Genomic DNA, 20,338 nt, shown 5'->3' with positions numbered 1-20,338 from the left:
TGTTCCCACCTGTAGAGCGACTGGGAGTCAAAACAAAAATCTTCTGGAAAGTCGTCCTGATTTTCAGCTGCAGGCTAACGAAGCTAACCTGGTAGCAACTGCTAGCTTTAGCCAAGCTGTCCCAGAGCAGTTTGAACCGACTTTAACATCTGCAGCCGTGATGGGGGTCTCCACAAAGTTTCTCCGCGTGTCCAACTTGTTCTGGTCCGTGTTTGTGGCATAGCTGGGAGGATAAAGCTGTTTGGAGAGAAGTTAGCTTAGCGAAGCCTGGTTGGACGGCAGAAGTTTAACTTTACCCCCTGGTAATGGGCCTCATCCTCATTTTAAACCCTCCTCTGGAACAATGAAGCATTTCTGACTGTAAAATCATTAGTTTTCTCCTGGCCTGGATTAAAAGGCGCCCAGATGTGTAAAATCAGCTGTATTTGTGTGCTCTTTCCCCTCAGAAACACCTTCAGAAATGTCTATCCTCGGGTTAAAGAAGAAGCAGCCGAAGACTTTCAAAGTCAAGGTTATCACTATGGATGCTGAGATGGAGTTCAGCTGTGAGGTACGAGCATCCTGAAGCAGCCTCTGGCACTTTAACCAGTCTTTAACCATTTCTCTGCTCCTGTGGGGTCCCACGCTGAACAAAGATGATTATTCTGGCTTTCTGTGGACTTTACTCGAGTCTAAATGCAGCTCCCGGACTCTGAAGCTCCTCGGCTGCACAGGTCCTGACTCGGTTCAGGTCGGAGCAGCAGCTTTTCTCATGAAATAGTTCCAAACTAATCAGGGTTTCAGCCTCTTCTCCTGCTTTTAAACCTTTTAAAGGAGCCTGGGATTAAAAACTCAAAGGTTTCCATCCCTAAACGGGCCAAAGGGGCAGCTCCAGGCAGGAATCCACAGAAGAAGCTGAACAACAGCCTCACAGATGGCTGCAGTTGGGCTGAAATCCTCTAAACTGAAGCTTCACTTTGAGTCCTTTAAGTGAGGCCCATCGAAGGCCCGGTTCTGCACAGGTTCTGTGGTAGATGAGCAGACCTTTGGTCTGTCCTGGATGACTCTGACAGTTGGCTTTCTTATTTACGACTCAAAGAAATGAGGATTAAGTTATTGGGCTCCTGAAATCTCAGTTTGAGGTTTAGTTTTTGGACTTTTAGGGTCAAACGCAGCGAGGAAACGGTCTGAATCTTTCCCTTTTTGCATTTCCTGCAGCTGAAGGTTGAGGAAGCAGCAGCTCCACTGGCAGAAAAGGCTTTTCTCTGTTAAAAATGACAACTGCAGGAATGTGCTTCCTCTTTCAGGTTAAGTGGAAAGGGAAGGACCTGTTTGACCTGGTGTGCCGCACGGTGGGTTTGAGGGAGACCTGGTTTTTTGGACTCCGGTACATCGTAAAGGACACTTACGCCTGGCTGAAACCGGAGAAGCGGGTGAGTGAATGAAGGTGTTGTTGAGGTAATATCCTGCTCTGGTAGCTCATGTTTGTCTCCTCCTTTTGGTTTATCTGCTCAGGTTTTGGATCAGGAGGTTCCCAAAGACTCGCCCATAACCTTTCACTTCCTGGCTAAGTTCTTCCCTGAAAAGGTGGAGGAGGAGCTGGTCCAGGAGATCACTCAGCACCTCTTCTTCCTGCAGGTAGTAGAAGCTCTTTGAACACCTGGATGGAATCCAGTCGTCTCTTTTGTGCAGTTCGGCGCCTGTTAACACGTCTTCTGCTCCTGTTTTAGGTGAAAAAGCAGATATTAGATGAGGAGATCTTCTGCTCCCCCGAAGCCTCGGTGCTGCTGGCGTCGTACGCCGTCCAGGCCAAGGTAGGAACACTCGGCGAGGCCCAGAGCTGCATCGTTCAGGCTGACTGTGCAGAAGTCTCACTGCTGTTTCTCATCCTAACCACAGTACGGGGCCTACGACCCAAACTTCCACAAGCCGGGCTTCCTGGCCCAGGATGAGCTGCTGCCAAAAAGGGTGAGTGGGCCGTGAAAGAGGCTGTTAGCCGGTGTTTGTCTGCCGTGGGATGAGATAAGATCAGATGTGTCTTTCAGGTCCTCATGCAGTACCAGATGACGGCGGACATGTGGGAGGAGAAGATCACGGCGTGGTACGCGGAGCACCGAGGCATCGCCAGGTCGGGCCGCCGCTCTCAGGCAGATCAGCAGCGCTAATAAAGGCGTGGTTCTGTCTCACCGTGTTTCTGCTCCTCCTACAGGGACGAGGCAGAGATGGAGTACTTAAAAATCGCTCAGGACCTGGAGATGTACGGCGTCAGCTACTTTGCCATCACGGTGAGTTCAGTGGCTGTTGCTCGGTGCTGCAGCTGCTCCAGGTGCAGCTGTTCCAGGTGCAGCTGCTCCAGGTGCAGCTGTTCCAGGTGCAGCTGTTCCAGGTGCAGCTGTTCCAGGTGCAGCTGTTCCAGGTGCAGCTGTTCCAGGTGCAGCTGTTCCAGGTGCAGCTGTTCCAGGTGCAGCTGTTTCAGGTGCAGCTGTTCCAGGTGCAGCTGTTCCAGGTGCAGCTGTTCCAGATGCAGCTGTTCCAGATGCAGCTGTTCCAGGTGCAGCTGTTCCAGGTGCAGCTGTTCCAGATGCAGCTGTTCCAGGTGCAGCTGTTCCAGGTGCAGCTGTTCCAGATGCAGCTGTTCCAGGTGCAGCTGTTCCAGGTGCAGCTGCTCCAGGTGCAGCTGTTCCAGGTGCAGCTGTTCCAGGTGCAGCTGTTCCAGGTGCAGCTGCTCCAGATGCAGCTGTTCCAGGTGCAGCTGTTCCAGGTGCAGCTGTTCCAGATGCAGCTGCTCCAGAAGCAGCTGCTCCAGGTGCAGCTGTTCCAGGTGCAGCTGTTCCAGATGCAGCTGTTCCAGGTGCAGCTGTTCCAGATGCAGCTGTTCCAGGTGCAGCTGTTCCAGGTGCAGCTGCTCCAGATGCAGCTGTTCCAGGTGCAGCTGTTCCAGGTGCAGCTGTTCCAGGTGCAGCTGTTCCAGGTGCAGCTGTTCCAGGTGCAGCTGTTCCAGGTGCAGCTGTTCCAGATGCAGCTGTTCCAGGTGCAGCTGCTCCAGATGCAGCTGTTCCAGGTGCAGCTGTTCCAGGTGCAGCTGTTCCAGGTGCAGCTGTTCCAGGTGCAGCTGTTCCAGGTGCAGCTGTTCCAGGTGCAGCTGCTCCAGATGCAGCTGTTCCAGGTGCAGCTGTTCCAGATGCAGCTGTTCCAGGTGCAGCTGTTCCAGGTGCAGCTGTTCCAGGTGCAGCTGTTCCAGGTGCAGCTGTTCCAGGTGCAGCTGCTCCAGGTGCAGCTGTTCCAGGTGCAGCTGCTCCAGATGCAGCTGTTCCAGGTGCAGCTGTTCCAGGTGCAGCTGTTCCAGGTGCAGCTGTTCCAGGTGCAGCTGTTCCAGGTGCAGCTGTTCCAGGTGCAGCTGCTCCAGGTGCAGCTGCTCCAGGTGCAGCTGTTCCAGATGCAGCTGTTCCAGATGCAGCTGTTCCAGATGCAGCCTTTAACTGTCGTGTTGCTTCTCACCAACAGCAGAACAAGAGGGACACGGACCTCCTGCTCGGAGTGGATGCTCAGGGCCTTCACATCTACAGCCCCAAGAGCAAACTTAACCCCAACAAGTCGTTCCCTTGGAGCGGGATCCGAAACATCTCCTACAGCGAGAAGGAGGTAACCTTATGGCAGCTTTCTGTTAGAGGCCAGTCTGAAAAGCAGGAAACCATCAATCCAAAGCGGCTCCACGGAGGAAGAAGCTGTGATGTGGGTCTGCTGCACTGAAACTTTCAGGAAATATTCTTTAGCTGCGAGCTTTAAATGATTAATCCAGTGCATCCCATCACAGGGCTTCCTCCTATCTTAGTGCTACAGTTCAGGGATGTCAAACTCCGGTCCTGGAGGGCCGCTGTCCTGCAGGTTTTAGATGTTTCCCTGCTTCAAAGCACCTGATTCAGAGTAAAATAATCTCTTCAAAAGATTGTTAAGTTCTGTACAAACCAGCTAATGAGGCATTGATCTCAATCAGGTGTTGGAGCAGGGGAACATCTAAAACCTGCAGGAAAACATCTGAAATCTGCAGGAAAACATCTAAAACCTGCAGGGAAACGTCTAAAACCTGCAGGAAACATCTAAAACCTGCAGGAAACGTCTAAAACCTGCAGGGAAACATCTAAAACCTGCAGGAAACGTCTAAAACCTGCAGGGAAACATCTGAAATCTGCAGGAAAACATCTAAAACCTGCAGGGAAACATCTAAAACCAGCAGGAAAACATCTAAAACCTGCAGGGAAACATCTAAAACCTGCAGGGAAACATCTAAAACCTGCAGGGAAACATCTAAAACCTGCAGGGAAACATCTAAAACCTGCAGGGAAACTTCTAAAACCTGCAGGAAAACTTCTAAAACCTGCAGGAAAACGTCTAAAACCTGCAGGTAAACGTCTAAAACCTGCAGGGAAACGTCTAAAACCTGCAGGAAAACGTCTAAAACCTGCAGGGAAAACGTCTAAAACCTGCAGGGAAACATCTAAAACCTGCAGGGAAACATCTAAAACCTGCAGGGAAACATCTAAAACCTGCAGGGAAACATCTAAAACCTGCAGGGAAACATCTAAAACCTGCAGGGAAACATCTAAAACCCGCAGGGAAACTTCTAAAACCCGCAGGGAAACGTCTAAAACCCGCAGGGAAACGTCTAAAACCCGCAGGGAAACGTCTAAAACCCGCAGGGAAACGTCTAAAACCCGCAGGGAAACGTCTAAAACCCGCAGGGAAACGTCTAAAACCCGCAGGGAAACGTCTAAAACCCGCAGGGAAACGTCTAAAACCCGCAGGGAAACGTCTAAAACCCGCAGGGAAACGTCTAAAACCCGCAGGGAAACGTCTAAAACCCGCAGAAAAACATCTAAAACCCGCAGAAAAACATCTAAAACCCGCAGGGAAACATCTAAAACCCGCAGGGAAACATCTAAAACCTGCAGAAAAACATCTAAAACCTGCAGGGAAACATCTAAAACCTGCAGGGAAACGTCTAAAACCTGCAGGGAAACGTCTAAAACCTGCAGGGAAACATCTAAAACCTGCAGGGAAACATCTAAAACCTGCAGGGAAACATCTAAAACCTGCAGGAAAACATCTAAAACCTGCAGGAAAACATCTAAAACCTGCAGGGAAACATCTAAAACCTGCAGGGAAACATCTAAAACCTGCAGGAAAACATCTAAAACCTGCAGGAAAACGTCTAAAACCTGCAGGGAAACATCTAAAACCTGCAGGAAACATCTAAAACCCGCAGGGAAACATGTAAAACCTGCAGGAAACATCTAAAACCTGCAGGGAAACATCTAAAACCTGCAGGGAAACATCTAAAACCTGCAGGAAAACATCTAAAACCTGCAGGAAACATCTAAAACCTGCAGGGAAACATCTAAAACCTGCAGGGAAACGTCTAAAACCTGCAGGAAACATCTAAAACCTGCAGGAAAACATCTAAAACCTGCCGGAAAACATCTAAAACCTGCCGGACAGCGGCCCTTTAATACAGGAGTTTGACATCCCTACAGTAAGATATCGGCCTCGCCCCCCCCGTGAGTCTCCACCATGGAACCATGGACCGGTTACTGTGGGTCGAGCTTCACTGTAAAGAGCTGCAGATGTTCCCTGCTCTGACTGAACTTCTCCTCCTTTCAGTTCACAATCAAACCGCTGGACAAAAAGAAAGATGTCTTCAAGTTCTACTCCTCTCAGCTGCGTGTGAACAAGCTGGTGAGTGTGTAACCGAGCTGCTGATCCACCCAAAGCTGAGCAGGGCCACCTCACAGTCCCTCCTGTGTTTAGATCCTGCAGCTCTGCATCGGGAACCACGATCTGTTCATGAGGAGGAGGAAGGTGGACTCCATCGAAGTGCAGCAGATGAAGGCTCAGGCTAAAGAGGAGAAGGCCCGCAAGAAGGTTTGTGCTCCCAGCTGCCGCCGCTGCGAAGCCAGAGCGGCTTTCTCAGCTGTGCTCCTGTGTTTCCTTCAGATGGAGCGACAGATCCTGGCCCGGGAAAAGCAGATGAGAGAAGAAGCAGAGCGAGCGAAGGAGGAGATGGAGCGAAGGCTTTTCCAGCTGCAGGACGAGGCACGGCTGGCCAACGAGGCGCTGGTGAGAGGCTCCCCCTGCAGCTGAGACCCTCTCCCCTGTTCCAGCACACTGTAAAGATGCTTGTTCCCCTGCAGCTGCGCTCTGAGGAGACTGCAGACCTGCTGGCAGAGAAGGCCCAGATAGCCGAGGAAGAAGCCAAGCTGCTGGCCCACAAAGCTGCAGAGGCCGAGCAGGAGAGGCAGAGGTTAGAGGTCACGGCCATGAAGACCAAGGAGGAGAAGCGGCTGATGGAGCAGAAGATGAGGGAGGCGGAGCAGCTGGCGGTGAAGCTGGTGGAGCAGTCTGAGAGGAGGTCTGAGTCTGCAGCATTAGCTTAACGAAGGGTCCTGCTTTTAATCCTGGGGTCTTTATCAGAGGTCAGACTGCCACCTTTCACCTGGGTGTGGTGAGAGGGCCCACCTGCAGAAGGTGGGCCCCCCCACTGTGAGTCACTGTGGATCTGCTGCCATGAGCATAACAGCTGATTTAAAACCTTTCCACCTCTTAGAGTCAGAGCATTGGTGTAGATTATCCCCTGGAACAGGATGCAGCTGTGGAAAACCTACAGATGTGTTCTCCAGCTGTTATCTGAGCCGCAGAAATGTTCACAGCGCTGCTGTTTCATCAGACCAAACCTCTGTTTCAGGCTGAAGGAGGCGGACCACCTGAAGCAGGACCTGACGGAGGCAAAGGATGCAGAGAGGAGAGCCAAGCAGAAGCTGCTGGAGATCACAAAGACCACCTACCCCGTACTGCCATGCTGTTTCCTTTATTTGTTTCTGTGGATCAGTGCAGGTTCTGTTTAGGGTGATTACTTGAGTTTCTCTGAAATATGAAGTCTGTGAGAGTGAACTCTAACAGCTGAAGGCCGCTGATCAGCTGCTGTGCCTTTAAAGGTGACTCATGGGCTTCAAAGGGTTGGACTGAGGGAGCTTAATGTCAGACGCTTTGCTACAGCGACGAGTTAAGTTCTGACGGGAAAAGTCCCGACGATGGCAGGAGAAGCAGGAGAAGCAGGAGAAAAGATGCAGGAGAAAAGAAGCAGGAGGAAAGATGCAGGAGGAAAGATGCAGGAGGAAAGAAGCAGGAGAAAAGAAGCAGGAGGAAAGAAGCAGGAGGAAAGAAGCAGGAGAAAAGAAGCAGGAGGAAAGAAGCAGGAGGAAAGAAGCAGGAGAGAAGAAGCAGGAGAAAAGAAGCAGGAGAGAAGAAGCAGGAGGAAAGAAGCAGGAGGAAAGAAGCAGGAGGAAAGAAGCAGGAGAGAAGAAGCAGGAGGAAAGAAGCAGGAGGAAAGAAGCAGGAGAGAAGAAGCAGGAGAGAAGAAGCAGGAGAAAAGAAGCAGGAGAGAAGAAGCAGGAGGAAAGAAGCAGGAGGAAAGAAGCAGGAGAAAAGAAGCAGGAGAAAAGATGCAGGAGGAAAGAAGCAGGAGAAAAGAAGCAGGAGAAAAGAAGCAGGAGGAAAGAAGCAGGAGGAAAGAAGCAGGAGAAAAGAAGCAGGAGGAAAGAAGCAGGAGAAAAGATGCAGGAGAAAAGAAGCAGGAGAGAAGAAGCAGGAGGAAAGATGCAGGAGAAAAGAAGCAGGAGAAAAGAAGCAGGAGAAAAGAAGCAGGAGAAAAGATGCAGGAGAAAAGAAGCAGGAGGAAAGAAGCAGGAGGAAAGAAGCAGGAGAAAAGATGCAGGAGAAAAGAAGCAGGAGAGAAGAAGCAGGAGGAAAGATGCAGGAGAAAAGAAGCAGGAGAAAAGAAGCAGGAGAAAAGAAGCAGGAGAAAAGAAGCAGGAGGAAAGAAGCAGGAGAGAAGAAGCAGGAGGAAAGATGCAGGAGAAAAGAAGCAGGAGAAAAGAAGCAGGAGAAAAGAAGCAGGAGAAAAGAAGCAGGAGAAAAGATGCAGGAGAAAAGAAGCAGGAGAGAAGAAGCAGGAGGAAAGATGCAGGAGGAAAGATGCAGGAGGAAAGAAGCAGGAGGAAAGAAGCAGGAGAAAAGATGCAGGAGAAAAGAAGCAGGAGAGAAGAAGCAGGAGGAAAGATGCAGGAGAAAAGAAGCAGGAGAAAAGAAGCAGGAGAAAAGAAGCAGGAGAAAAGAAGCAGGAGGAAAGAAGCAGGAGAGAAGAAGCAGGAGGAAAGATGCAGGAGAAAAGAAGCAGGAGAAAAGATGCAGGAGAAAAGAAGCAGGAGGAAAGATGCAGGAGGAAAGATGCAGGAGGAAAGAAGCAGGAGAAAAGAAGCAGGAGAAAAGATGCAGGAGGAAAGAAGCAGGAGAAAAGAAGCAGGAGAAAAGAAGCAGGAGGAAAGAAGCAGGAGGAAAGAAGCAGGAGGAAAGATGCAGGAGGAAAGAAGCAGGAGGAAAGAAGCAGGAGAGAAGAAGCAGGAGGAAAGATGCAGGAGGAAAGAAGCAGGAGAGAAGAAGCAGGAGGAAAGATGCAGGAGGAAAGAAGCAGGAGAGAAGAAGCAGGAGAGAAGAAGCAGGAGAAAAGAAGCAGGAGGAAAGAAGCAGGAGAGAAGAAGCAGGAGAAAAGATGCAGGAGGAAAGAAGCAGGAGAAAAGAAGCAGGAGAGAAGAAGCAGGAGAAAAGAAGCAGGAGGAAAGATGCAGGAGGAAAGATGCAGGAGGAAAGAAGCAGGAGAAAAGAAGCAGGAGAAAAGATGCAGGAGGAAAGAAGCAGGAGAAAAGAAGCAGGAGAAAAGAAGCAGGAGAAAAGAAGCAGGAGGAAAGAAGCAGGAGGAAAGAAGCAGGAGGAAAGATGCAGGAGGAAAGATGCAGGAGGAAAGAAGCAGGAGGAAAGAAGCAGGAGAGAAGAAGCAGGAGGAAAGATGCAGGAGGAAAGAAGCAGGAGAGAAGAAGCAGGAGGAAAGAAGCAGGAGGAAAGATGCAGGAGAAAAGATGCAGGAGGAAAGAAGCAGGAGGAAAGATGCAGGAGAGAAGAAGCAGGAGAGAAGAAGCAGGAGGAAAGAAGCAGGAGAAAAGAAGCAGGAGGAAAGAAGCAGGAGGAAAGATGCAGGAGGAAAGAAGCAGGAGGAAAGAAGCAGGAGGAAAGAAGCAGGAGGAAAGAAGCAGGAGAAAAGAAGCAGGAGAAAAGAAGCAGGAGGAAAGAAGCAGGAGAAAAGAAGCAGGAGAAAAGATGCAGGAGAAAAGAAGCAGGAGAAAAGAAGCAGGAGGAAAGATGCAGGAGAGAAGAAGCAGGAGAAAAGAAGCAGGAGGAAAGAAGCAGGAGAGAAGAAGCAGGAGGAAAGATGCAGGAGGAAAGAAGCAGGAGGAAAGAAGCAGGAGAGAAGAAGCAGGAGAAAAGATGCAGGAGAAAAGAAGCAGGAGGAAAGAAGCAGGAGGAAAGAAGCAGGAGAGAAGAAGCAGGAGGAAAGAAGCAGGAGGAAAGAAGCAGGAGAAAAGAAGCAGGAGGAAAGAAGCAGGAGAAAAGATGCAGGAGAAAAGAAGCAGGAGAGAAGAAGCAGGAGGAAAGATGCAGGAGAAAAGAAGCAGGAGAAAAGAAGCAGGAGAAAAGATGCAGGAGAAAAGAAGCAGGAGGAAAGAAGCAGGAGGAAAGAAGCAGGAGAAAAGATGCAGGAGAAAAGAAGCAGGAGAGAAGAAGCAGGAGGAAAGATGCAGGAGAAAAGAAGCAGGAGAAAAGAAGCAGGAGAAAAGAAGCAGGAGAAAAGAAGCAGGAGGAAAGAAGCAGGAGAGAAGAAGCAGGAGGAAAGATGCAGGAGAAAAGAAGCAGGAGAAAAGATGCAGGAGAAAAGAAGCAGGAGAGAAGAAGCAGGAGGAAAGATGCAGGAGGAAAGATGCAGGAGGAAAGAAGCAGGAGGAAAGAAGCAGGAGAAAAGATGCAGGAGAAAAGAAGCAGGAGAGAAGAAGCAGGAGGAAAGATGCAGGAGAAAAGAAGCAGGAGAAAAGAAGCAGGAGAAAAGAAGCAGGAGAAAAGAAGCAGGAGGAAAGAAGCAGGAGAGAAGAAGCAGGAGGAAAGATGCAGGAGAAAAGAAGCAGGAGAAAAGATGCAGGAGAAAAGAAGCAGGAGGAAAGATGCAGGAGGAAAGATGCAGGAGGAAAGAAGCAGGAGAAAAGAAGCAGGAGAAAAGATGCAGGAGGAAAGAAGCAGGAGAAAAGAAGCAGGAGAAAAGAAGCAGGAGGAAAGAAGCAGGAGGAAAGAAGCAGGAGGAAAGATGCAGGAGGAAAGATGCAGGAGGAAAGAAGCAGGAGGAAAGAAGCAGGAGAGAAGAAGCAGGAGGAAAGATGCAGGAGGAAAGAAGCAGGAGAGAAGAAGCAGGAGGAAAGATGCAGGAGGAAAGAAGCAGGAGAGAAGAAGCAGGAGAGAAGAAGCAGGAGAAAAGAAGCAGGAGGAAAGAAGCAGGAGAGAAGAAGCAGGAGAAAAGATGCAGGAGGAAAGAAGCAGGAGAAAAGAAGCAGGAGAGAAGAAGCAGGAGAAAAGAAGCAGGAGGAAAGATGCAGGAGGAAAGATGCAGGAGGAAAGAAGCAGGAGAAAAGAAGCAGGAGAAAAGATGCAGGAGGAAAGAAGCAGGAGAAAAGAAGCAGGAGAAAAGAAGCAGGAGAAAAGAAGCAGGAGGAAAGAAGCAGGAGGAAAGAAGCAGGAGGAAAGATGCAGGAGGAAAGAAGCAGGAGAGAAGAAGCAGGAGGAAAGATGCAGGAGGAAAGAAGCAGGAGAGAAGAAGCAGGAGGAAAGAAGCAGGAGGAAAGATGCAGGAGAAAAGATGCAGGAGGAAAGAAGCAGGAGGAAAGATGCAGGAGAGAAGAAGCAGGAGAGAAGAAGCAGGAGGAAAGAAGCAGGAGAAAAGAAGCAGGAGGAAAGAAGCAGGAGGAAAGATGCAGGAGGAAAGAAGCAGGAGGAAAGAAGCAGGAGGAAAGAAGCAGGAGGAAAGAAGCAGGAGAAAAGAAGCAGGAGGAAAGAAGCAGGAGAAAAGAAGCAGGAGAAAAGATGCAGGAGAAAAGAAGCAGGAGAAAAGATGCAGGAGGAAAGATGCAGGAGAGAAGAAGCAGGAGAAAAGAAGCAGGAGGAAAGAAGCAGGAGAGAAGAAGCAGGAGGAAAGATGCAGGAGGAAAGAAGCAGGAGGAAAGAAGCAGGAGAGAAGAAGCAGGAGAAAAGATGCAGGAGAAAAGAAGCAGGAGAAAAGAAGCAGGAGAAAAGATGCAGGAGGAAAGATGCAGGAGAGAAGAAGCAGGAGAAAAGAAGCAGGAGGAAAGATGCAGGAGGAAAGAAGCAGGAGGAAAGAAGCAGGAGAGAAGAAGCAGGAGAAAAGATGCAGGAGAAAAGAAGCAGGAGAAAAGATGCAGGAGAAAAGAAGCAGGAGAAAAGAAGCAGGAGAAAAGATGCAGGAGGAAAGAAGCAGGAGAAAAGAAGCAGGAGAAAAGAAGCAGGAGAAAAGAAGCAGGAGGAAAGAAGCAGGAGGAAAGATGCAGGAGGAAAGATGCAGGAGGAAAGAAGCAGGAGGAAAGAAGCAGGAGGAAAGAAGCAGGAGAGAAGAAGCAGGAGGAAAGATGCAGGAGGAAAGAAGCAGGAGAGAAGATGCAGGAGGAAAGAAGCAGGAGGAAAGAAGCAGGAGGAAAGATGCAGGAGGAAAGATGCAGGAGGAAAGAAGCAGGAGAAAAGAAGCAGGAGAAAAGATGCAGGAGGAAAGATGCAGGAGAGAAGAAGCAGGAGAGAAGAAGCAGGAGGAAAGAAGCAGGAGAAAAGAAGCAGGAGGAAAGAAGCAGGAGGAAAGATGCAGGAGGAAAGAAGCAGGAGGAAAGAAGCAGGAGAGAAGAAGCAGGAGGAAAGATGCAGGAGGAAAGAAGCAGGAGAGAAGAAGCAGGAGGAAAGATGCAGGAGGAAAGAAGCAGGAGAGAAGAAGCAGGAGAGAAGAAGCAGGAGAAAAGAAGCAGGAGAAAAGATGCAGGAGGAAAGAAGCAGGAGGAAAGAAGCAGGAGAGAAGATGCAGGAGAAAAGATGCAGGAGAAAAGAAGCAGGAGAAAAGAAGCAGGAGAAAAGATGCAGGAGGAAAGATGCAGGAGAGAAGAAGCAGGAGAAAAGAAGCAGGAGAGAAGAAGCAGGAGAAAAGATGCAGGAGAAAAGAAGCAGGAGAAAAGATGCAGGAGGAAAGATGCAGGAGGAAAGAAGCAGGAGGAAAGAAGCAGGAGAGAAGAAGCAGGAGGAAAGATGCAGGAGGAAAGAAGCAGGAGAGAAGATGCAGGAGGAAAGATGCAGGAGGAAAGAAGCAGGAGGAAAGAAGCAGGAGAAAAGATGCAGGAGGAAAGATGCAGGAGGAAAGAAGCAGGAGGAAAGAAGCAGGAGAGAAGAAGCAGGAGAAAAGATGCAGGAGAAAAGAAGCAGGAGAAAAGATGCAGGAGGAAAGATGCAGGAGGAAAGAAGCAGGAGGAAAGAAGCAGGAGAGAAGAAGCAGGAGGAAAGATGCAGGAGGAAAGAAGCAGGAGAGAAGATGCAGGAGGAAAGATGCAGGAGGAAAGAAGCAGGAGGAAAGAAGCAGGAGGAAAGATGCAGGAGGAAAGAAGCAGGAGAGAAGAAGCAGGAGAAAAGATGCAGGAGAAAAGATGCAGGAGAAAAGAAGCAGGAGAAAAGAAGCAGGAGAGAAGAAGCAGGAGGAAAGATGCAGGAGGAAAGATGCAGGAGAGAAGAAGCAGGAGAGAAGAAGCAGGAGGAAAGAAGCAGGAGAAAAGAAGCAGGAGAAAAGAAGCAGGAGAAAAGATGCAGGAGGAAAGAAGCAGGAGGAAAGATGCAGGAGAGAAGAAGCAGGAGAGAAGAAGCAGGAGGAAAGAAGCAGGAGAGAAGAAGCAGGAGAAAAGAAGCAGGAGGAAAGAAGCAGGAGAAAAGAAGCAGGAGAAAAGATGCAGGAGAAAAGATGCAGGAGAAAAGAAGCAGGAGAAAAGAAGCAGGAGAGAAGAAGCAGGAGGAAAGATGCAGGAGGAAAGATGCAGGAGAGAAGAAGCAGGAGAGAAGAAGCAGGAGAAAAGAAGCAGGAGAAAAGATGCAGGAGGAAAGAAGCAGGAGGAAAGATGCAGGAGAGAAGAAGCAGGAGAGAAGAAGCAGGAGGAAAGAAGCAGGAGAGAAGAAGCAGGAGAAAAGAAGCAGGAGGAAAGAAGCAGGAGAAAAGAAGCAGGAGAAAAGATGCAGGAGGAAAGAAGCAGGAGAGAAGATGCAGGAGGAAAGATGCAGGAGGAAAGAAGCAGGAGGAAAGAAGCAGGAGGAAAGATGCAGGAGGAAAGAAGCAGGAGAGAAGAAGCAGGAGAAAAGATGCAGGAGAAAAGATGCAGGAGAAAAGAAGCAGGAGAAAAGAAGCAGGAGAGAAGAAGCAGGAGGAAAGAAGCAGGAGGAAAGAAGCAGGAGAGAAGAAGCAGGAGAGAAGAAGCAGGAGGAAAGAAGCAGGAGAAAAGAAGCAGGAGAAAAGATGCAGGAGGAAAGAAGCAGGAGGAAAGATGCAGGAGAGAAGAAGCAGGAGAGAAGAAGCAGGAGGAAAGAAGCAGGAGAGAAGAAGCAGGAGAAAAGAAGCAGGAGGAAAGAAGCAGGAGGAAAGAAGCAGGAGAAAAGAAGCAGGAGAAAAGATGCAGGAGAAAAGAAGCAGGAGGAAAGATGCAGGAGAGAAGAAGCAGGAGAGAAGAAGCAGGAGAGAAGAAGCAGGAGAAAAGAAGCAGGAGAAAAGAAGCAGGAGAAAAGAAGCAGGAGGAAAGATGCAGGAGGAAAGAAGCAGGAGAGAAGATGCAGGAGGAAAGAAGCAGGAGGAAAGAAGCAGGAGGAAAGAAGCAGGAGAGAAGAAGCAGGAGGAAAGAAGCAGGAGAAAAGAAGCAGGAGAAAAGAAGGAGGAAAGATGCAGGAGAGAAGAAGCAGGAGGAAAGAAGCAGGAGAGAAGAAGCAGGAGAGAAGAAGCAGGAGAAAAGATGCAGGAGAGAAGAAGCAGGAGAAAAGAAGCAGGAGGAAAGAAGCAGGAGGAAAGATGCAGGAGAGAAGAAGCAGGAGGAAAGATGCAGGAGAGAAGAAGCAGGAGAGAAGAAGCAGGAGAAAAGAAGCAGGAGGAAAGAAGCAGGAGAAAAGAAGCAGGAGAAAAGAAGCAGGAGGAAAGAAGCAGGAGAAAAGAAGCAGGAGAAAAGAAGCAGGAGAGAAGAAGCAGGAGGAAAGAAGCAGGAGGAAAGAAGCAGGAGGAAAGATGCAGGAGAAAAGAAGCAGGAGGAAAGAAGCAGGAGAAAAGAAGCAGGCGGAAAGAAGCAGGAGGAAAGAAGCAGGAGGAAAGATGCAGGAGGAAAGAAGCAGGAGGAAAGAAGCAGGAGAGAAGAAGCAGGAGGAAAGAAGCAGGAGGAAAGATGCAGGAGAGAAGAAGCAGGAGAAAAGAAGCAGGAGAGAAGAAGCAGGAGAGAAGAAGCAGGAGAAAAGAAGCAGGAGGAAAGAAGCAGGAGAAAAGAAGCAGGAGAAAAGAAGCAGGAGGAAAGAAGCAGGAGAAAAGAAGCAGGAGAAAAGAAGCAGGAGAGAAGAAGCAGGAGGAAAGAAGCAGGAGGAAAGAAGCAGGAGGAAAGATGCAGGAGAAAAGAAGCAGGAGGAAAGAAGCAGGAGAAAAGAAGCAGGCGGAAAGAAGCAGGAGGAAAGAAGCAGGAGGAAAGATGCAGGAGGAAAGAAGCAGGAGGAAAGAAGCAGGAGAGAAGAAGCAGGAGGAAAGAAGCAGGAGGAAAGATGCAGGAGGAAAGAAGCAGGAGGAAAGAAGCAGGAGAGAAGAAGCAGGAGAGAAGAAGCAGGAGAGAAGAAGCAGGAGAAAAGAAGCAGGAGGAAAGAAGCAGGAGGAAAGATGCAGGAGAAAAGAAGCAGGAGGAAAGAAGCAGGAGAAAAGAAGCAGGAGAAAAGAAGCAGGAGGAAAGAAGCAGGAGGAAAGAAGCAGGAGGAAAGAAGCAGGAGGAAAGATGCAGGAGGAAAGAAGCAGGAGAAAAGAAGCAGGAGGAAAGATGCAGGAGAAAAGAAGCAGGAGGAAAGAAGCAGGAGAAAAGAAGCAGGAGGAAAGAAGCAGGAGGAAAGAAGCAGGAGAAAAGAAGCAGGAGAGAAGAAGCAGGAGAAAAGAAGCAGGAGAAAAGAAGCAGGAGACGTTATTTCAGGGCGGAGATGGAAAGACAGTTTGGTTTGACTCAGATAAGCCGTGATGCTCAGTCTTAACGTGCTTTGCCTCCATGAAGGTATTAACTTCTTCCTCTACCTCTCCTCCAGCTCATAGCAGCTTACTCCACCCCCCCCGCTCCTCCCGAGCCGTCAGAATTTGGCTATGAATCTGCGTCCTCACGCCTCGACTTCAAGGACTCTGACATGAAGAGGCTGTCGATGGAGATCGAGAGAGAGAGGTGAGCTGGGTTAGGGTTAGTGCCTCCTTTCTCTGTGTCTGACGCCCTGTTGCAGCTCTTTCTGTGTCTGACGCCCTGTTGCAGCTCTTTCTGTGTCTGACGCCCTGTTGCAGCTCTTTCTGTGTGTCTGACACCCTGTTGCAGCTCTTTCTGTGTGCTGACGGCGTGTTGCAGCGCCGCAGCGCTCTTTCTGTATCTTGACGCCGCCGTGTTTTCTCGCCCTGATGCAGGCTGGAGTACATGGAGAAGAGCAAACACCTGCAGGACCAGCTGAAGGAGCTGAAGTCTGAGATCGAGTCTCTGAAGCTGGAGGAGCAGCAGCAGCAAGCCAGCCTGTACAGCCTCCACAGCGAGGCCAGGGGATACGTCCAGGAGCCCGTCTACTTACCCCACAGCAACGTAGGTTGACTTGTCTCTGGAACCGTTCCCCCCCGGTGACTGATGCCACTCACATGGTTTGTCTTGCAGCGGAACTCCGCCTACATGTCCCAGATGGCCTTCTTTGAGGAGGTGTGATGCCGGTCCTGCAGCAGCGGGGCCTGTGGCTGCGACTCGGGGCTCCTGCAGCATGCTTGGGCGCCTTGTTCCCGGCTGAAACGTAACGGACAGCGGCGTGGAAACACCGTGACGCTGTTCTCTGGGACAGACGGACACAGATACCCGCTACACTCAGCTCTGCTAAACATAAAGAACTTTAACGTGTGACATGTACAACGCTGACTCAGGATGGGATTCTCAAGGCGTTGTCTTTTATACTTTGTGCTTTTAAGGGATGTGATGACTTACCTTCGACTTTTAGAGGTTGTTTTCTCAGACTCCACTTTGAAACGAAGCTCTTTGGAGGCACAGATTTCACATTTGGGCTGATGGAGGCTCGGTACACGAAATATAAGGTTTGATCAGTCGTACTTAGCGTGGAAGGTCAAATTAAGCCCATTTACTGCTGCATGAATACGCTCAGCTGCTCTCAAACAGCTGCAGGTGCTCTGCATGCTCCAGACCTCCAGAACTCTAACGTATTCTGACACAAATTCCCTAAAAAGCTGCTCTCATTCACAGATTCTTATTCAGACGGACTCAGATCCTCGTTAAATCATCCCGTGCAGGGAGCTGTGGTAAACTCAGCTGCTTTGCTGGCGTCACCCAGGTGCCTTTATTGTGGGCGGAGCCTGATCACGGGAGCTCTTTGGCGAGTATTACACTTTCGGGCTTCAGCTCTGCCATTTTCAGTTTTTATACTTGGTCCTGCAGGCTGCTGCTGGACTTTTTTGCTACGTTTTAAGATGTTAAGGTGTTGTTTGGTGTCTTTCTGCTCTTCGTGTTGGGGCTGTTTAACTCTGACCTTTATGAATTCACAGAACAGATGACTGATGGCTCTCCGTTTGGTCCTGAGCTCGCGCTTTTCTCAGGGTTAGTGTTGGAAACGATCAGGAGAATCTCATTATGTTCCCATAAATATAAAAGAGTCCCAGCGACAGTGAGTCGGATATTAATAATATTTATGAACATATGTTCTGTTAAAAAAGATGGAAACTGTTCCTAGCTGCCCCCCTGCTGTGGACTATAACGATATTGGGTGAATCCGCTCGCCACGTTCTTCAGAGCGGTGACGGGCGGGGGTCTCATGGCTGAACACTAACCTCGGTCTGGTGTAGATTCAGGTTCAGATGGGCCTCAGTTTCCTCCTTTACCCTTATTTATTTGTGCTATACCTTTCTTTTAATGTTCAGTCTAGTGTTGAACAACATTTCGGAGCGCATGTTTACCTTGAAGTGACCTAACGTCTCTGTTGTAACCTCACTTCATTACATCACTAATGACACGACGGTGCCTCTGTTGTGCTTCTGACTGGCTTGTTGGATAATTGGAGAATAATTGTTGCTCATAATGTGTCTGTTAACACACAGTCCTCCTAATAAAGGAACATTCTTAAACAGCTGACAGGAAGCCTGGTGTTTGACTGACGGTTTGTGGTGAATAACTAAAGTTCTGCTGAGGTGTAGGGACAACTTGCCTATAAAGGGTCATATATAGGGTCATAACTCTGGAGGCTTTGACCCTATATAGGGTCATATATAGGGTCATAACTCTGGAAGCTTTGACCCTATAAAGGGTCATAACTCTGGAAGCTTTGACCCTATATAGGGTCATAACTCTGGAGGCTTTGACCCTATAAAGGGTCGTAGCTCTGGAGGCTTTGACCCTATAAAGGGTCATAACTCTGGAAGCTTTGACCCTATATAGGGTCATAACTCTGGAGGCTTTGACCCTATATAGGGTCGTAGCTCTGGAGGCTTTGACCCTATAAAGGGTCATAACTCTGGAAGCTTTGACCCTATATAGGGTCATAACTCTGGAAGCTTTGACCCTATATAGGGTCATAACTCTGGAGGCTTTGACCCTATATAGGGTCATAACTCTGGAGGCTTTGACCCTATAAAGGGTCGTAGCTCTGGAGGCTTTGACCCTATAAAGGGTCGTAGCTCTGGAGGCTTTGACCCTATAAAGGGTCATAACTCTGGAAGCTTTGACCCTATATAGGGTCATAACTCTGGAGGCTTTGACCCTATATAGGGTCATAACTCTGGAGGCTTTGACCCTATAAAGGGTCGTAGCTCTGGAGGCTTTGACCCTATAAAGGGTCGTAGCTCTGGAGGCTTTGACCCTATAAAGGGTCGTAGCTCTGGAGGCTTTGACCCTATAAAGGGTCGTAGCTCTGGAAGGTTTGACCCTATATAGGGTCATAACTCTGGAAGCTTTGACCCTATATAGGGTCGTAGCTCTGGAAGCTTTGACCCTATAAAGGGTCGTAACTCTGGAAGGTTTGACCCTTTATAGGGTCATAGCTCTGGAAGCTTTGACCCTATATAGGGTCATAGCTCTGGAAGCTTTGACCCTATATAGGGTCATAGCTCTGGAAGCTTTGACCCTATATAGGGTCATAACTCTGGAAGCTTTGACCCTATAAAGGGTCATAGCTCTGGAAGCTTTGACCCTATAAAGGGTCATAACTCTGGAGGCTTTGACCCTATAAAGGGTCATAACTCTGGAAGCTTTGACCCTATATAGGGTAATAACTCTGGAAGCTTTGACCCTATAAAGGGTCATAGCTCTGGAAGCTTTGACCCTATAAAGGGTCATAACTCTGGAGGCTTTGACCCTATAAAGGGTCATAGCTCTGGAAGCTTTGACCCTATAAAGAGTCGTAACTCTGGAAGCTTTGACCCTATAAAGGGTCGTAACTCTGGAAGCTTTGACCCTATATAGGGTCATAACTCTGGAAGCTTTGACCCTATATATCTCGTTTAATTAAGCGTGTCCACCAAACGGATTTTTTACAGCGATAAAAAGATACCATTCAGCGTCATTGAGACACATTAAAACTCCTGAATCCGACTGTAAAACTCCTGAATCCGACTGTAAAACCCCTGAATCCGACTGTAAAACTCCTGAATCCGACTGTAAAACCCATTAATCCGACTGTAAAACCTATGAATCTGACTGTAAAATTCCTGAATCCGACTGTAAAACCTATGAATCCGACTGTAAAACTCCTGAATCCGACTGTAAAACCTATGAATCCGACTGTTAATCTCCTGAATCCAACTGTAAAACTCCTGAATCCGACTGTAAAAACTCCTGAATCCGACTGTAAAAACTCCTGAATCCGTCTGTTAAAACTCCTGAATCCAACTGTAAAACTCCTGAATCTGACTGTAAAACTCCTGAATCTGACTGTAAAATTCCTGAATCCGACTGTAAATCCTATGAATCTGTCTGTAAAACTCCTGAATCTGACTGTAAAATTCCTGAATCCGACTGTAAAACCTATGAATCTGACTGTAAAATTCCTGAATCCGACTGTAAAACTCCTGAATCCGACTGTAAAACTCCTGAATCCGACTGTAAAAACTCCTGAATCCGTCTGTTAAAAACTCCTGATTCCGACTGTAAAACTCCTTAATTCGACTATTAAACTCCTGAATCTTACTGTTAATCTCCTGAATCACACTGTAAAACCGATTAATCCGACTGTAAAAACTCCCGAATCCGACTGTAAAACTCCTGAATCCAACTGTAAAACCTATGAATCTGACTGTAAAACTCCTGAATCCGACTGTAAAACCTATGAATCTGACTGTAAAATTCCTGAATCCGACTGTAAAACTCCTTCATTCGACTGTTAATCTCCTGAATCCAACTGTAAAACTCCTGAATCCGACTGTAAAACTCCTGAATCTGACTGTAAAACTCCTGAATCCGACTGTAAAACTCCTGAATCCGACTGTAAAACTCCTGAATCCGACTGTAAAACTCCTGAATCCGACTGTAAAACTCCTGAATCCGACTGTAAAACTCCTGAATTCGACTGTAAAACTCATGAATTTGACTGTAAAATTCCTGAATCCGACTGTAAAACCCACGAATCCGACTGTAAAAACTCCTGAATCCGTCTGTTAAAACTCCTGAATCCAACTGTAAAACTCATAAATTTGACTGTAAAACCCATGAATCCGACTGTAAAACCCACGAATCCTACTGTTAAAACTCCTGAATCTTACTGTAAAACTCCTGAATCCGACTGTAAAACTCCTGAATCCGACTGTAAAACTCCCGAATCCAACTGTAAAACTCATAAATTTGACTGTAAAACCCATGAATCCGACTGTAAAACTCCTGAACCTGACTGTAAAACTCCTTAATTCGACTATTAAACTCCTGAATCTTACTGTTAATCTCCTGAATCAGACTGTAAAACCGATTAATCCAACTGTAAAAACTCCTGAATCCGACTGTAAAACTCCTGAATCCAACTGTAAAACTCCTGAATCTGACTGTAAAACTCCTGAATCTGACTGTAAAACTCCTGAACCTGACTGTAAAACTCCTTAATTCGACTATTAAACTCCTGAATCTTACTGTTAATCTCCTGAATCAGACTGTAAAACCGATTAATCCGA

At 48.2% G+C, this 20,338-nt stretch overlaps 1 protein-coding gene across 1 annotated transcript; it reads left to right on the top strand.

Moving 5' to 3' along the window:
- Nucleotides 1–5: 5 nt before the first annotated feature.
- Nucleotides 6–17,311, top strand: nf2b (NF2, moesin-ezrin-radixin like (MERLIN) tumor suppressor b). Its single transcript, XM_072374840.1, has 17 exons — nucleotides 6–302; nucleotides 447–550; nucleotides 1,287–1,412; nucleotides 1,495–1,617; nucleotides 1,710–1,793; nucleotides 1,879–1,947; nucleotides 2,025–2,107; nucleotides 2,189–2,264; nucleotides 3,484–3,621; nucleotides 5,638–5,712; nucleotides 5,785–5,898; nucleotides 5,971–6,093; nucleotides 6,168–6,385; nucleotides 6,719–6,821; nucleotides 15,247–15,377; nucleotides 15,608–15,776; nucleotides 15,846–17,311. The coding sequence occupies exons 2-17, from the start codon at nucleotides 461–463 to the stop codon at nucleotides 15,891–15,893; spliced, it is 1,770 nt and encodes a 589-aa protein (XP_072230941.1). The 5' UTR covers nucleotides 6–302; nucleotides 447–460; the 3' UTR covers nucleotides 15,894–17,311.
- The last annotated feature ends 3,027 nt before the right edge of the window (nucleotides 17,312–20,338 follow it).

This window comes from Leuresthes tenuis, unplaced genomic scaffold (genome assembly GCF_036924035.1).
Source record: "Leuresthes tenuis unplaced genomic scaffold, fLeuTen1.0.hap1 SCAF_21, whole genome shotgun sequence".
In the NCBI taxonomy this organism is placed as follows: domain Eukaryota; kingdom Metazoa; phylum Chordata; class Actinopteri; order Atheriniformes; family Atherinopsidae; genus Leuresthes; species Leuresthes tenuis.
This window is presented reverse-complemented; position numbering and strand designations above follow the sequence as displayed.

Coding starts and splice junctions, on each gene's coding strand:
- nf2b (XM_072374840.1), top strand. CDS start 461: ATGTCTATCCTCGGGTTAAAGAAGAAGCAGCCGAAGACTTTCAAAGTC. Junction 5,713..5,784: donor AGCTGCGTGTGAACAAGCTG/GTGAGTGTGTAA, acceptor TCCTGTGTTTAG/ATCCTGCAGCTCTGCATCGG. Junction 6,386..6,718: donor GTGGAGCAGTCTGAGAGGAG/GTCTGAGTCTGC, acceptor CCTCTGTTTCAG/GCTGAAGGAGGCGGACCACC.